General features: G+C 40.5%; 1 protein-coding gene across 1 annotated transcript in view; it reads left to right on the forward strand.

The window, feature by feature from the left end:
• Window positions 1–12,340, forward strand: part of Pik3c3 (phosphatidylinositol 3-kinase catalytic subunit type 3) — a 64,822-nt gene extending 52,482 nt beyond the window's left edge. Inside the window, exons 20-23 of the mRNA XM_028783974.1 lie at window positions 1,280–1,448; window positions 3,514–3,604; window positions 10,135–10,260; window positions 11,920–12,340. Of these exons, the coding sequence (XP_028639807.1) occupies window positions 1,280–1,448; window positions 3,514–3,604; window positions 10,135–10,260; window positions 11,920–11,934 (401 nt within the window). The 3' untranslated portion in view covers window positions 11,935–12,340. The remainder of the gene's footprint in view (window positions 1–1,279; window positions 1,449–3,513; window positions 3,605–10,134; window positions 10,261–11,919) is intronic.
• The last annotated feature ends 1,664 nt before the right edge of the window (window positions 12,341–14,004 follow it).

Consider the following 14,004-nt stretch of genomic DNA (forward strand, 5'->3'; position numbering starts at 1 on the left):
TGTGTGTGTGTGTGTGTGTGTGCGTGTGTATTAGAATGATAGTGGCAACTAGCCCTTTGAGCATTTACTGAGTGCCAGGAACTGAATTATGGTATTCTCTTTTGATTCTACATCTGAGGTACTTGTCCATTATAGTTGACATAAAGGTTCTGTGTCCATTGCTGTTGTATATCTTCCAGGGAGAATGTACTTACTGTGATATACACAATGTATATATAACCGACTGTATCAGTGTGCAGTGACTGTGAAATACACATATACACACTATACACAATGACTGTGACAGTACTCAGGAAAAGCAGAGAACAAGAAGGCATGGCCAACATCTTGACCAGGAGTCAGTGTGGAATATTTACTTGCACAGGGTCCCTTGTGCTCATGAGCAGTAAATTCAGTGCACTGAGGCAAGGTTAGTACCCTTGATGCATTTCCACATGAAACAGTCATAATGGAGTGCATGTCAGAGTGGGTAGGATGCCCTAGAGAAGGTTTTAGTCAGCTCTTTAAGCCAATTGATTCCTTCAGTCAGTAGTTGGTGCTTGCTGTGTACTACAAGCTGTACTGAGGCAGCAGTTAACAGCACTGAGTCCCAAGGCTCTGCCCTAAGAATTCAGTCTTGAGCATCCTTGCTTCATGCAACATGTAAATCACTAGATGCTCCATGGTTTCCTTGGTTACTCACCACTAGGTGGGATGATCCCATTCCTGTGTGTCTGCTCTGAGACAGTATAAGACTTTTGTCAGAGGAATTACAGCTCTTGGCAGTCCTGAGTATGGTGTTCGGATTCCCAGTCTATAGCTAGGGATCAGGTAGAGGAAGCCAACCATGTAACTTGAAATTTGAAGGATTTTTTTAATAGTCATAGTTTCATAATAGTCAGGGTTTCAAGTTAGGAATATAAAATCAAAGAGACAGTTATCCATGACAGAAAGAGCAGTTTACCTGAGCTTAATACTCAAGAGAATTTCTTCTGACTTTGCTGCTGCCAATTCTTTTCAGAGTTATTTGGATGTTTGCTCCTTGATTCTGCAATTCTAAACATGAAGTTTTATCTTTTAAATTAATATTAATTGGGATAGTTTTAAGCTTGTTTTTTTTTTTATATCCAAGAATTGAACTACACTGTGCTTTGCAGGGCATATTTGAAGGTACAGAATAATTTAATGAACTAATTAATCTTTCTCAGAAAAGCATTCTGATAAATTGTATACAATATCTCCTTCCTGGTTTGCAGTGATAACTACTGTGGAAATGACTGAGTTTCTTGTTCACACCCAGGCAAACTCTTCCATATAGATTTTGGGTATATTTTGGGCCGAGATCCCAAGCCCCTTCCTCCTCCAATGAAGCTGAACAAGGAGATGGTGGAAGGGATGGGTGGTACACAGAGTGAGCAGTACCAAGAGTTCAGAAAACAATGTTACACAGCCTTCCTCCACCTGCGAAGGTAAGAGATGCCAGGGTCCTACGGCATGCTAGAGCTAGCTGTGGAAGTATGTTTACCGGCATATCTTTCTCAGAAAGATATAATGGTGATTTTGAAATGCACATTTGCTACATAGAATAAAACGCCAGCATCCCAGGATAGGTTGCTTGCCCACTAATTGTCACATGTTGAGATGCTGACATTATATGAGTGTGAGAGTTGGCTAACCAAGAGGAGTTTCACTCCATCCTTTCTACCTGGAGGCAGTGAAAATGAGCATGGCAGCCACAGCTCTGACTTAGGGACAGTCGTGATATTCCAGCCATTTCGTTCTCTAGCACTTTGACCAGCTCAGCTTTGGGTGCTCTTCAAGAGCATCCAGAAGTTTCCTTTTGTTCTCTTCACTGCTTCATGGCTCACACTGCTTTGAAGAAGGTTGATCTCACACCTCCTTTCGTCTTCAATGTCACTCTTCCGTCTTTCATCATGGTTTGATTAAAACGACTGGATGACTTATATCAGGAGAAAAATAAAACATGTACTTGAACGTGAACAGCTCTGGCGGTTAGTCAAAAGTGACAGAATCATGGGATTCTTATGCTACTTCCCACCTAACTATTCGAAAGGAATTTTCCTAGTGCAGCAGAAATCCTATTGTAAGACATGCCTACATTCCCTCCTAGCATATGAAGAAGATGGGTGTGGCCAGCCTACATGGTCTGTGCCTCTAACCTCACCACATTCTTTCTTATAGTGTTATAGCATCCACAAATAACAGCAGTCTGATTTTTGATTTGTATGTATTTATTTCTCTTGCTTGGTTTAGTTAGCTAGAACAGCTAACTAAACGAGAGCAGAGAAAGCAGACATTCCTGCCTTGGACCCTACGACAGTATTTAGTCCTTTGAAATTAAGAATGATGTTAGCTGTAGGGTTTTGATAGATCTTTCAATTTTGTGTATCCCACAAAGAGCCATGTTTTAAGGTTTTGTTCACACGGTGGCACTCCTGGAGGGTTCTATAGACTTTTAGGAGGAGTCTTTAGGTGATTAGTCATGAGCCAGGTTGCCCTGAGTAAGAGAGCAGACAAGAGGTTACAGACTGATAGCTGGAGGAAAAAAACTCTCACTGAAAGCAGAAGGAAATCTGTGTGCTTTATAAAGTGCTGGTGGAACCTGGGAGCACATAGGGAGGGACCCATGGCTCCAGCTGTATGTGTAAGGGTGGATGGCCTTTTCGGGCATAGGTAGGAGAGGAGGTCCCTGATCCCGTGAAGGCTACATGTTCCAGTGTGGGGAAATTCGAGGGTGGGGAGATGGGAGGGAGTGAGTGGGTGGGTGGGTGGGTGGGGGCACATCCTCATAGAAGCAGGAGGAGGGGGGATGGGATAGGGAGTTCTTGGTGGGGTTGAAATGGGGAAAGGGAATAACATCTGAAATGTAAATAAAATATTCAATTAAAAAAATAAATGCTGGTGGAGCATTGGTAGTAGTTAGGTCGAGTGTGAAAATAGAAACAAGTTATTAATGTAGAGCTGACGTTTGCACTCCTTCCTAGAAACATCATAAAGCCTAGATAATGACGTGCGCAAATATACCAGTTGTCTCAAGGAAAAGCTGAAGTCTTCATATTATACAGTTTCTAGTTTCTAGGACTCGTACCATGGAATACACTTTTAGAGTTTCCATTTAAAAATGGCATTCCTCTCATTTTCAGAAAGTATGTTTTTTATAAAGAACAAAGAGTATACTCTCAGTTCAACTAGAATTTTGTAATACTGAAGATCTATTATTTTCGATGACAAGTTTCTGCTTTCAATGACTACCTAGGTTGTCATTTAGCAAGGGCTAGATCAATGGAAGGGAAATAACATCGTCCCACGAGTCGCTCCTGAGTGACTCCAGGGAGTCGAACAAGAACTTGAGCAAGCTGAGGAACAAGCGCATGTTTACGCATACTGTCTCTTCCTTTGAATTAGTAATAATCATAAAGTTACAGTTGTCACCACTTTTGGGGGTGTTCTTGATAAGGCAAAGAAATTAAAATTTTAACTCATTGATTTAATTTTTCTTTCTTGCTCTTTTAGGTATTCAAATCTGATTTTGAACTTGTTCTCCTTGATGGTTGATGCAAATATTCCAGATATTGCTCTTGAACCAGATAAAACTGTAAAAAAGGTAATTTTGACTTCTTTTTGTGTGTAACCCAGTTCATATTTCACATACGAAAATGGGTAAAGTCTTTAACAGTGCATGCCTTCTATTGTCCCAGCCCTTGGACTAGTGGTTCCTTCCAGATACACTACAGCTATTTAGTACAGTTCTTCATGTTGTGGTGACCTCCAGCCACAGTAATTTTGCTACTCTGATGAATTCTAGTATAAATATCTGATATTTTGCAGATAGGGGTCCTGAGCCATAGATTGAGCAACACTGCAATAGACTGATATAAAAGGAAGAGTCAGTCCTCTCTGAACTTTTATTCACATTTCAGAACAACAGACTCTCAATTCTTTGGCAGTCTTGCTCAGTTCCATCTGGACTCATCTCTGTACCCATGTGGGTAGCTCTCCCTTTACCATTGCCAACAAGGTGCCTGACTTGGTGGACGCAGGTGGAGCATGCTGAGGATGCCATATCATGTAGATGAAACTGCCTCCTCTATAGTCCCGTATGTCCTTCTGGTTTGGGCTTTACTGAGTCACTGTAGAGTCCTGCATTTTGTTTTCTTTGTAAACAACCTGTAGAGATGACAAGAGGAAGCCACCACATGTTAGTGGCAGTCAGTCACCTCACTGTCTTACTAGAGTTCGAGCAGGAATGGGAGGAAAGGCCATGGATTTGAAGCCTTTCCTTTAATCTGATTTCTGGTAGTAGCTTCTGATGAGAGCTGATGGAACAGTGCTTTGTGTATCCAAAGGCAAAAAGATGATGGACCGTGTTAGTATTCACTTCATTAAAGACTATGCAGCATATTAACTCATAGAGGGATAAAATCTCTGAAAGACAGTAGCATTCTCTAAGATAGAGGTGCTCCCAGGATTTGAAAGTAGAGACTGACATCAACAGATCCTACATCTAATCGAGTGGACTGTGAAGAATTAAGTTCAGCTCTAACTGAACCAGAAGATCAGCTCTTTCTTTAGGTCGCAGGCTAAGAAGAGTTTGAATGGCAGTAGTTTATTTAGTCATTTAATGAAATAAACCCTTGAAGGGTTCCTGTTTTATTCAGGCAGATGGCACACTGGCCTTTCCATTTTTCCCTTTACCCAGTCATCACTATTCAGTGGAATTTCTTTTTGTTTCAGAGGAGATAAATTGAGTATGTCCTGGTTTTTTGTTGTTGTTGTTGTTGTTGTTTTTATTTTTTTTGTCCTTTTATTTTTGTTTTACTGATAAAGGCCATCCATCAGGAAATATAATTGGTTGATGGAAACTGTTAAGCTGTGAAGGATGCCTGCACCAGGCTTCAAGTGATTCCATGTTCTGTTTGAATCTGCTCTTTTAAGTATCTCTTTGGTAGTGTCTTTTAAGCTTGTTTTTATGATCTCCATCATGGTCACTCTTCCTTGAGTGTGAATGTTCAGAAGTCATCTGTGAGGTTGCAGGCAATGTTTATCAGACAGGGATAAGACAGTGGTTTCATAGGCAGTGGTACAAAGGTTACTGCCCTGAAGCTTGTGTTGGGAAGCTTCCTCTACCTGCAAGCCAAGAGTTAGTATACCATCGTCAGCTGTAAATAGGATTATCTAGTAGCCATGGGTCAGTGTGTCAAACATAGCTCAGTTATAGGGACAGCTCACTCAAAGCTGTCATAATTCTTTCAAGCCAATTACTTCGAATAAAGACTGTCAGTTTAATAAATAATAATTATTTTGATAAAGTTAAGTATTTTGTTATTAATATAACCAAAGCTTAGTGAATTAAATTCCAGCAATGAGTAAATAGATCCTATTAGTTGATTACATTAGCGTAATGTGTTTCTTTATAAATATTAAAATGGATGTGTGAAGTACTGAAATCATATGAAAAAATACTTTTGGTATAGCAAGAAAGTTGAATACGTAAAGGTATTTGCCACCAAGCCTGTTGACCTAAATTTGATCCCTGAAACCTAAATGATAGAAGGCAAAAGTTGATTTTCAGAAGTTATCCTCTGTCACAGTCGAATGCCCATACAAATACACACACATAGATGTGGGAATGTGTTAAATAAGTAAACAGGCAAAGGAACACACATGCACACTAGAAAGCTGGGGCAAGGGGATTTGAGTTCCTAGCCAGCCCGGGTTACATAGCAAATTCTATGCCATGCGGGTCATGTAACAAAACAAAATCTTAAAAAGGAAAAAAAGTAAGTAAATTAAAAACTAAAAGTAGAGAAAACACATTGCATTCACTGTCTATTTGGCCTGTGTTAAGAACCTGATGTCTGTAGGTCAGCTTTTCTGAAATGAGCATGGCTCTCCTCGTTCCCTTCCTCACTCCCTGCAGTCTGTGAGTGCTGATTTGTTTGTGAGGTCATCCTGGTGTTTTGTAGAGATTAGTAGATTTCTCTGTGCCAGGGAAACTACCTTGTACTCAGAGAAACAGACCACAAACAGGACACAGTGCACACAGTCCAACTTACTAGATGATGGTGGATGATACAGCTGAGAGAAGGGTGGGGCAGCACCCTGAGCTGGCAGAAATGGTGCTGATGTTAGCTGTGGCCAAGAACAGGCCCACTGGGGAAGAAGATACAAAGTCTTGATAAGGAAATTGGGAGGAGACTTTTCATAAGCCTGCAGCACTGAAATAAGACTTCTTACTACAGACGTGTATATCACTTAGACAAAACATGGACTCCCTAACAGGCCTTAGTCTTGTGACTAGAGATGGTAGGTTGAAAAAGATGATCTTGTCTTCTAGGAGTTTTAAATCTTCCTAGATTTTCAGATGTATAGCTGTTTAAGAGAGTTGGAGGGGGAGGGCACTAAAGTGAAGATATTAATGGATCCGCATATAAACATGGCTGCTTAACAGTGGTGCCTTGTCATCCCTGCTCCCTTTATTGCAGTAATTAAAGAGAAACCTCTAAATTCCGATGCCAAGCATCGGAATTAAATTCCAGAATTTAAGGTACTGTTTTCTATTGGAGGATTTAATGGAGACATTCTTTAAATTGATTTCCTACTAAACTTTAAAACAAAGAAATTATATGTATTACAAGAAGCTATAAACAGATGACTGTATTTGAGATGACCTTTAAAATTAAATTACCCTGGATTCCTGTAAGATTGTCCATGGCTCCTGCTGGATCAGCCTGTAGGATCGGCAGCACAGGTTCCCTTGCAGTTTGAGGGACTTTTGTTGGCTTGTACGACAGCTTATGTCTGTGTAAGCAGTTTCAAGCACTAGCTCTCCTGTAGCCATGGTTCAGTGGGGATTTGGTTTTCCTCTATTTTTTTAAAGATACTCTTTAAATCCTTTTCTGTTACACTAAGGAATTTTGGGTTGTATTCTAATACAGCACAAATAAATGAACTCAGCAAGAAAATAAGTTGAAACCTGTCCTTTCATCTGAATGAAACAATTGTGTTTCTTAATCTGCCTCTTTGAATAGGAAGAATTTAATGAGGAAAGTCTACATTGCTTTTAATTGAAAGCTGCTATATGTGAGAAATTCTGAACATTGGTAGTTTAAACAAAGGTCTGTCTATATTAGCTTGTGTAAAATTGAACACTAAAAAAATACTTAAGTTTAAACAAAACCACCATGCTTCTTAATATGAAAATGTGTTTCAGGGGTTTATTGGGGAAATTTCCTGTAAACTTAGAATTTGTCTGTGTGTGTGTGTGTGTGTGTGTGTTTGTGTGTGTGTGTGTGTGTGTGATTGAATATGGCAAACAGGCTAATTCTGTTATGGTACAAAAACTTTTTAGCTAATCTATATATTTTATTTTATTATAGTCACATTTAATAAATTGTTCTCTGTAAATAAAAGAGTAAGTTTTATTGTTAGTAGGAACAGGGAAAATTATACCATTGCTCAGAAGTTGCTTATACAGATTGCTTGCAGGTTATCGGGAGTGGAATGCTTTTGAGCTTGCATCATTTAGAGAGGGTTGTGTGCATAACATATGCATGTAAAGGCACTAGGCCACTAACTGTATTGAAGGGTGACTGCATAACTCAAAAGCAAATGGGGGCCCCAGGCTTAATTATATCCTATGCTTTACCTCCTTCTGACCATTTCGTTTGGAAGCAGTGTTACAGTTACTGGAGACACTGTTAGGTGTGTGGCCCATTGTTGACTAGAATGTCTGTGTGGCACCTAACTGAACCTATTTGGTTCACTTGTGCTTTTAGAGCATTTGAGCGTCTGGTAGTGGTAACATAGACTGTTCAAAAGGTAGTTATCTACTGCAGAAATGTTGTTGCTGGCAAAGTGACTGCTTTAGAGAGGTTGCTTGTTTCTTGCAAATAAGTGGTTGAATGGATCTGCTGTGGTACAGGTCACAAGTAGATTTTCAGGAACCAAGCAGTGCCAGCAGTCTCAAAATGAGGAAACACTCTGAATGTACATATGTCTTTTCCACGTTCTGATATGACCTCTGAACTAATTGTTAGATCACAGCAGTGACCAAGAATGCAAGTGGCACTTATAAGACAAGGTACAAATAAACAGAACTGAGTTTCTAGCATCAAACATAAGCAGAGTCGTTATGTAGCAGTAAATAAAATTTTCAGTTTACAACTAGGCAATTTCTAGACTGAATTAATATAAGTAAATATGCTTATAACTAAGCCAAGTGTTCATCAGTCCTTAGTGTTCAGTTAACCTCAGCCAGTTTACCTGCCTGCCCACTAGAATGAACCTTCACATCAATTCGACAGAATTTATAGTCTCTATTCCATACCATCTAGCCTGTGTATGCTAACAGACAGGCAAATGTGACACAAAGCCGGGGAACACAGAAGCAGTGAGTGGAAGCACACTGAGGTGGAAAGGTGCTGTCTGCAGTTGCTGTAGCACATGTGCACACGCTTAAGGAAAAAATGCCTGAGCATGTGAGTCCATCAGAAAAGATAGAAAGGCAAGGACCAGATGAAAGCCAGAGCTGCAAGTGTGGCCCGTACATGTTAGCTAGCTTCCACAGCCAGAACAGCAAGTGGTGTGCCGAGGCCGTTTGTGGAAGTTATGTAGACGAAAGAGTAAGGCTATAGGCTATAGCTTCATGAACTAGCAGACTCTTACAAAGCCAGAGGGCAATGACAGGTGGCCTAGCACCAGCCAGGAAGAGCAATGCTGACTGACTGTGCATGAGAGATTTCTCTTTAAAGAAAATGTTTCATATAATGTAAAGAGCATTTTATGCCAATTATATATTTTCTTCATGTAAGTACTTAAGTATGCAAATTTGATAACTTAGGCTAGAGTTTTATTTTGATCCTTTTGCTTTCTGATTATTTTTAATGTTCTTGAAAGAGTACCAATGTTGTCAGATATTCTGCCACAGAAAAATCTGAAGGGCAGAGACTCAAACTCGAGGAGAGCCAGATCAGCCTTCCAAAGTGCCAGACTGTCCCTGAATTTTGCATCTGCTTTCCTTTAGCCTCTCTCTCCTGGGCTGTGGAATCAAGTCACATGGCATGCCTCCATGTTGCAATATGCTGTGTATGTGGGTAGTTAAATCTCATAAATAGCTCCCTGCCTTTCCTTGTACAGGCAAACCTAATAAACTCAGTGAGGGCCCCATATTCAAACCAAAGAACGGAAAGCATAGGGAAATAGAAGCAAGATTAGGGTCCTAGCTGGGAAGAGGAAGGCAGTTTACAGGAGTGGGTGGCAACTAAGCAGGCAATGGAGGGCAAATCTGATGACTACAGTGCTGTCAAAATAAAAAAATATATAAAATTATGTAGTTGTATCTACTTGGAAATCTTACTTTCTCCCATTCTATGTTGAAGGAGTATATATGAAATATTTATAATAGAAGAGTGAAGTGCAGTGATTGTGTGCAGGGCATAAGACTATCTGGAAACACCTCTTTACCAGTTTCTATGGCAACTTCCAGCATCCGTGGCTTCTGAAGATAGGTATTGTCTTTAGCAGCACCATAATGAAGTCAAAGAAGAGGCTTTGTAGACTGCATACACAGGTTTTAGCCAAAATAGTTTTTCAGTCACTGGCTTTTATGTTTTAGGAAAAACACAGGTACATGTACACACATGCATGCATATACTTCATTCTTCTGGTACTGAATGCTATTGAAAATGAGCAGTGCCTTAAAGTATGAATTTTAAAAACCCACAATCCCATCATTGGACATTATAGACCCATTGAAATAATCCTTGCAAAGGTCCTAGGGCTGCTGTGGTCAAGGCTTTTTTAGAAGATCCATTATTTTACCAGTGATTGTAGTTGCTGTGTAACTGTGACCTGGTGTATGCAGGCCAGGGTGATAATGTAATATGCTCCCACCTTGCCGTGTCTATTTCTGTTACACAGTAAGTCTGAGCTCGCGTTCAAGCAGAAAGTTCAACTCTGAGCTAAAGTAATAGCATTCTGTTTTCAAAAGGAATCTGTCTGATTGGAAGAGAGGCATTCAGAGCTCCCTCTTGGCATCTTAATGATGTCTGTGTCCATCTTATTCTGTCTCTTCAGAGCACATTCCTGACTTGTTTCATTAAAGAAGTTGATGTTGTCTCTGGTTCTCTCCAGGTTCAGGATAAGTTCCGTCTGGACCTGTCGGATGAGGAGGCTGTGCACTACATGCAGAGTCTGATCGACGAGAGCGTCCATGCACTGTTCGCCGCAGTGGTGGAGCAGATCCATAAGTTTGCCCAGGTACGTTCCCAAAGGCTTGGTGAACTTTAGTGGCATTTGGTCTTAACAGTTTCTCTGGTGAAGCCAGTTTAGATTAAAAGGCCAAGCACCAGCTGATGTCTGCCCAGGAGAGAAAATCAGCTCAGGTAAGGACTGTTACTAGTAAGAAGTGTTGGGTATGACTTCTGATATTACTAGGAGACACAATCTTACAACAAACTCCTTGATTCTGTTCCATCTTTTGCAATGTTCCCTAAGCCTAAGGCCTGGCCTTGCTTTGGCCTTTTTAAAATAGTTCTTTAGGTGTTAGGAGTTGGATGCTTGGAGCCAACTCTCATGCTTAGTATTCTTTATTTTTTTTCCCATAGGCAGACACTTTTGAAGTGTTTAAGAAAGCATTTGAGACCATCTGTTCAGTCACAGGATTTTTCTCACACACACATAAAAACATACATAAACACGCATGGGAGTTTTATTTCTGAAATGCTTCCAGGATCTTCAGACTGTTAGTATGTCAGTATGGATCCTTTACAGTTTGTCCTTTATCAGCATGTTCAATATTTATCACATGAAAGCCTTTAAAAAGACCTGACCCCAACCAGCATCTCACCTAGGCTGTACTGGGAGTGAGCCACCTGCTTGAGAGGACTCTAGAGATATGTTCTTTTAGCTGGGCTGCCTTGTCTGGCCCCAGTGGGAGAGGAAGCGCCCAGCCTCGAAGAGACTTTAAGTGCCAGGTATTGGGGTACCCATAGGGAGTCCCCACCCACTCAGAGGAGGAGAGGAGAAGGTGGGAAGAGAGGAGGTGACCTGGAAGGGGGCAGTGAACCAGATGTAAAATGAATAAGTAAAAGGAAATAAAAGAGTTGAGTTGCAGAGTGTTAGGACCTCCCTGCTGGGGCTGAAACATCTGCTGCCAGTGTTACCCATTGAACCTAACCTGCTTCTTGCCTTGTAATTTTGTGTGTATCAAGGACCATCCTTTAGAGAGTTTGTTGTTTGATGGATCCTTTAATGAAAATATTTAAATTGCTTCTGAAAATGTAAATTATTTAATTAGCATAAAATAAACAGTTTACCATATTCTTACTCAGTTGATAATTTAACTTGTATCAGATTAAATTTAATAAGAATCTTGGCAGTAGGTGTCTGCATACTGTAACTCTTGACAGTAAGATTTCTCTGTCATTTTACCACAAGATGGAGTTCATAGGCACTAAGACGAGGGGTATGGATAATACTGGATGCGCCCATCTTGGACTCAGCTGTTTACTGGCTTTGTTCTTTTAAGATTGCTTTAGGTTTGGTTTTCAGACCAATGCAGAATTCAGCATTTTCATTCTGGAAGAAATAGCAGCTAGCCTGTTAATGGCAGAGCCAGGCACTGAGAGCTAGGCATACTATTTGTAGTGTAACTTAGGATGGTTTGCCTTTCTGTACTTGGTGGAGCTTCTTTTTTTCTCCTACATAATAATTTGTCATCTTGGTCTTGTGCTTACAACTCTTCCCTCAAACATTTTCTCAGGTAACTGACTCCTTGGCAAGCCTCAGGAACCCTACACACAGCCACTTCAGTCCTCATCCCCTTGGGAGGTTTAGCAAACCTTTTATTGATTGTTGTTTAATCTTTCTTCATAAACAGAAATCTAAAATATTTTGGTTTGTTTTTAATTTTGATAGTACTGGAGAAAATGAAAGTGGATTTGGCCCACCGTGATGCCCAGCTCAGTAAGAAAACACACAAGAAGCCACTGCTGTGTCTTAAGGAAATTTAAAGAAAGAACAAGTAAGAGAAGGTGTCCAGAAGTTACATCGTGCCCAAGCTTTGTGTCCATGGATGCCACTACTTACAGCCTGGCCCAGAGCGTTTGTCTGAAGCTGCTGCTAGAGAGTAGGGCGTAGTCACTCAATCTGTAATTCCAAAGTATGAAGAGTGACACATTTTTGAAGCCATCCTCAGCTACATAATGACTTCTGGCCAGCCAAAAATCACTGTATATATTTGTTTTATAATGTATAAAGGTGAAAAGAGGATTATGTATATGTTTTAGGAATTCTGGGGAAGTTCTATTATGAAACAGTAAAGCACTTTAGCCTCTGAGTCTGATATGCTTTGTTTTCCTTATCGATAAGGACAGCACATCTTCCTCAGTTTTGAAGATAAGTTTTCCTTCTCTTTTCCTCTTTCTTCCTCTTTCTACTTACCCCATTTTTGTTCATTTGTTCTGCCTAATTTACATACTATTTTGCTTTTACATTTCTTCCGAGTTTTATACACTATAGAACGAACGTTCTTCTTACAATTGAAACGTTGTTTTAGAGAGTTTCTGTGCGCAGGGGATGAGAAAGCAGGACTAAGTGGTGCACATCGTCCCAGCCTGTGACCTGTCAGCTTCCACAGGCAGCACTGACCATCTCTGCAGGCAGTGGCAGAGTTGTGTGCATGAAGTCAACAGGAACAGCTACAGACCAATTGCTTCTGCTATAGACAGATGGAGAGGCACACAGTCAAGGGAGTGCCTTGAGTTGGGGTCAACATTTCAAGAACACTTCTCCTTAGAGCTATGCATATCGGGGTTTTGTTCTGTAAACCATAGCTCACAGCACTCCTGGGTTGTGTACATGTAAAGTGGAAGATGAAAGTGTGGCATGATTGTAGATACTGTTCCTCAATATGAGGCTCTCCAACATTCATGTGACACAGTATACGTTACCATTCTGCAGTAATTGATGCAAGGTTTTTACCTGTATTAGTGTGCTTGGGAAGGTGGGGGCAGTGTGCTGCAGCACTATGTGGAGGTTAGAGGACAACTTTTAGGAGTATGTCTCTTCTTCCACCTACTGTGCTCCAGGGAGCAAACTCAGGTGGTCAGGAGTCATGGCAAACATCTCTCTTTACTCAGTGAGCCATCTTGCTGTATTATTGAGGTTTTACGTTTTAAAAACACAAATACCTGGAAGAGGAAAAGAGGACATTTGAACTCTTGATTAATAAATATTCTGATGGCTCTTCCTAGTCTGCCCAACTACAACAAACAGTAAAGTACACTTTATGCATAAGCAAATTAGTTTTTCATCACTGAAAGACAGATGTAATTGCCTATACCCAGCAGGGAACTGGAGCCCGATCAGAAACAAAAGCCTGTAAATAAAGCCAAAGGGTCTTGATTAGCAGTCCCCTGGGTATTCAGTGTGGCCTTAGCTCCTCTCACTTAGTCACATAGGAAGCCCTCTGCACTGCCAGTGGCTCCATCCTGGGTAATTAAGATCATGAAGAGCAGGAAGCAGAGCAGCAAGTGCAGATGGTGATGCCTGAATGACATCAGCTGGAGAACAGAGAAGGTCCTAGAAATTTGGGCGGAAACAGTTTGGTCAAGTATAAAAATTGATGGGAAAGGGGGTCTCTTTAGCAGGGACTTTCTGTTATAGGCAACTGACATTGGCCAGCGTTTTAACTTAAAAGTTTTTAAGCATTTTTTTTTGTTGTTGTTTTTGAATTAGTGATCGTTCTCCCCCTCTTCTTTAATAATTCTTCAGTGGCCTTTGTTCTTTGTGAAATGTGGTTTTAATCTGCTTGTCTAACAACAAATGAATTTATAAAATTGAGCATGTGATAGGTAACGTGTGACAGATAGCTTAATCATTGTTGTTAATTTTGTTCCCTTAGTACTATAATTTAACCACAGCATTTCTCCCTCCCTTTCCTCTAAACCTTTCAATATCCCTTTCTGTGCTCCACTTCAACCCCTGGCCTTTTATTCCCTT

This window comes from Grammomys surdaster, unplaced genomic scaffold, assembly GCF_004785775.1.
Source record: "Grammomys surdaster isolate TR1022 unplaced genomic scaffold, NIH_TR_1.0 99377, whole genome shotgun sequence".
NCBI lineage: Eukaryota > Metazoa > Chordata > Mammalia > Rodentia > Muridae > Grammomys > Grammomys surdaster.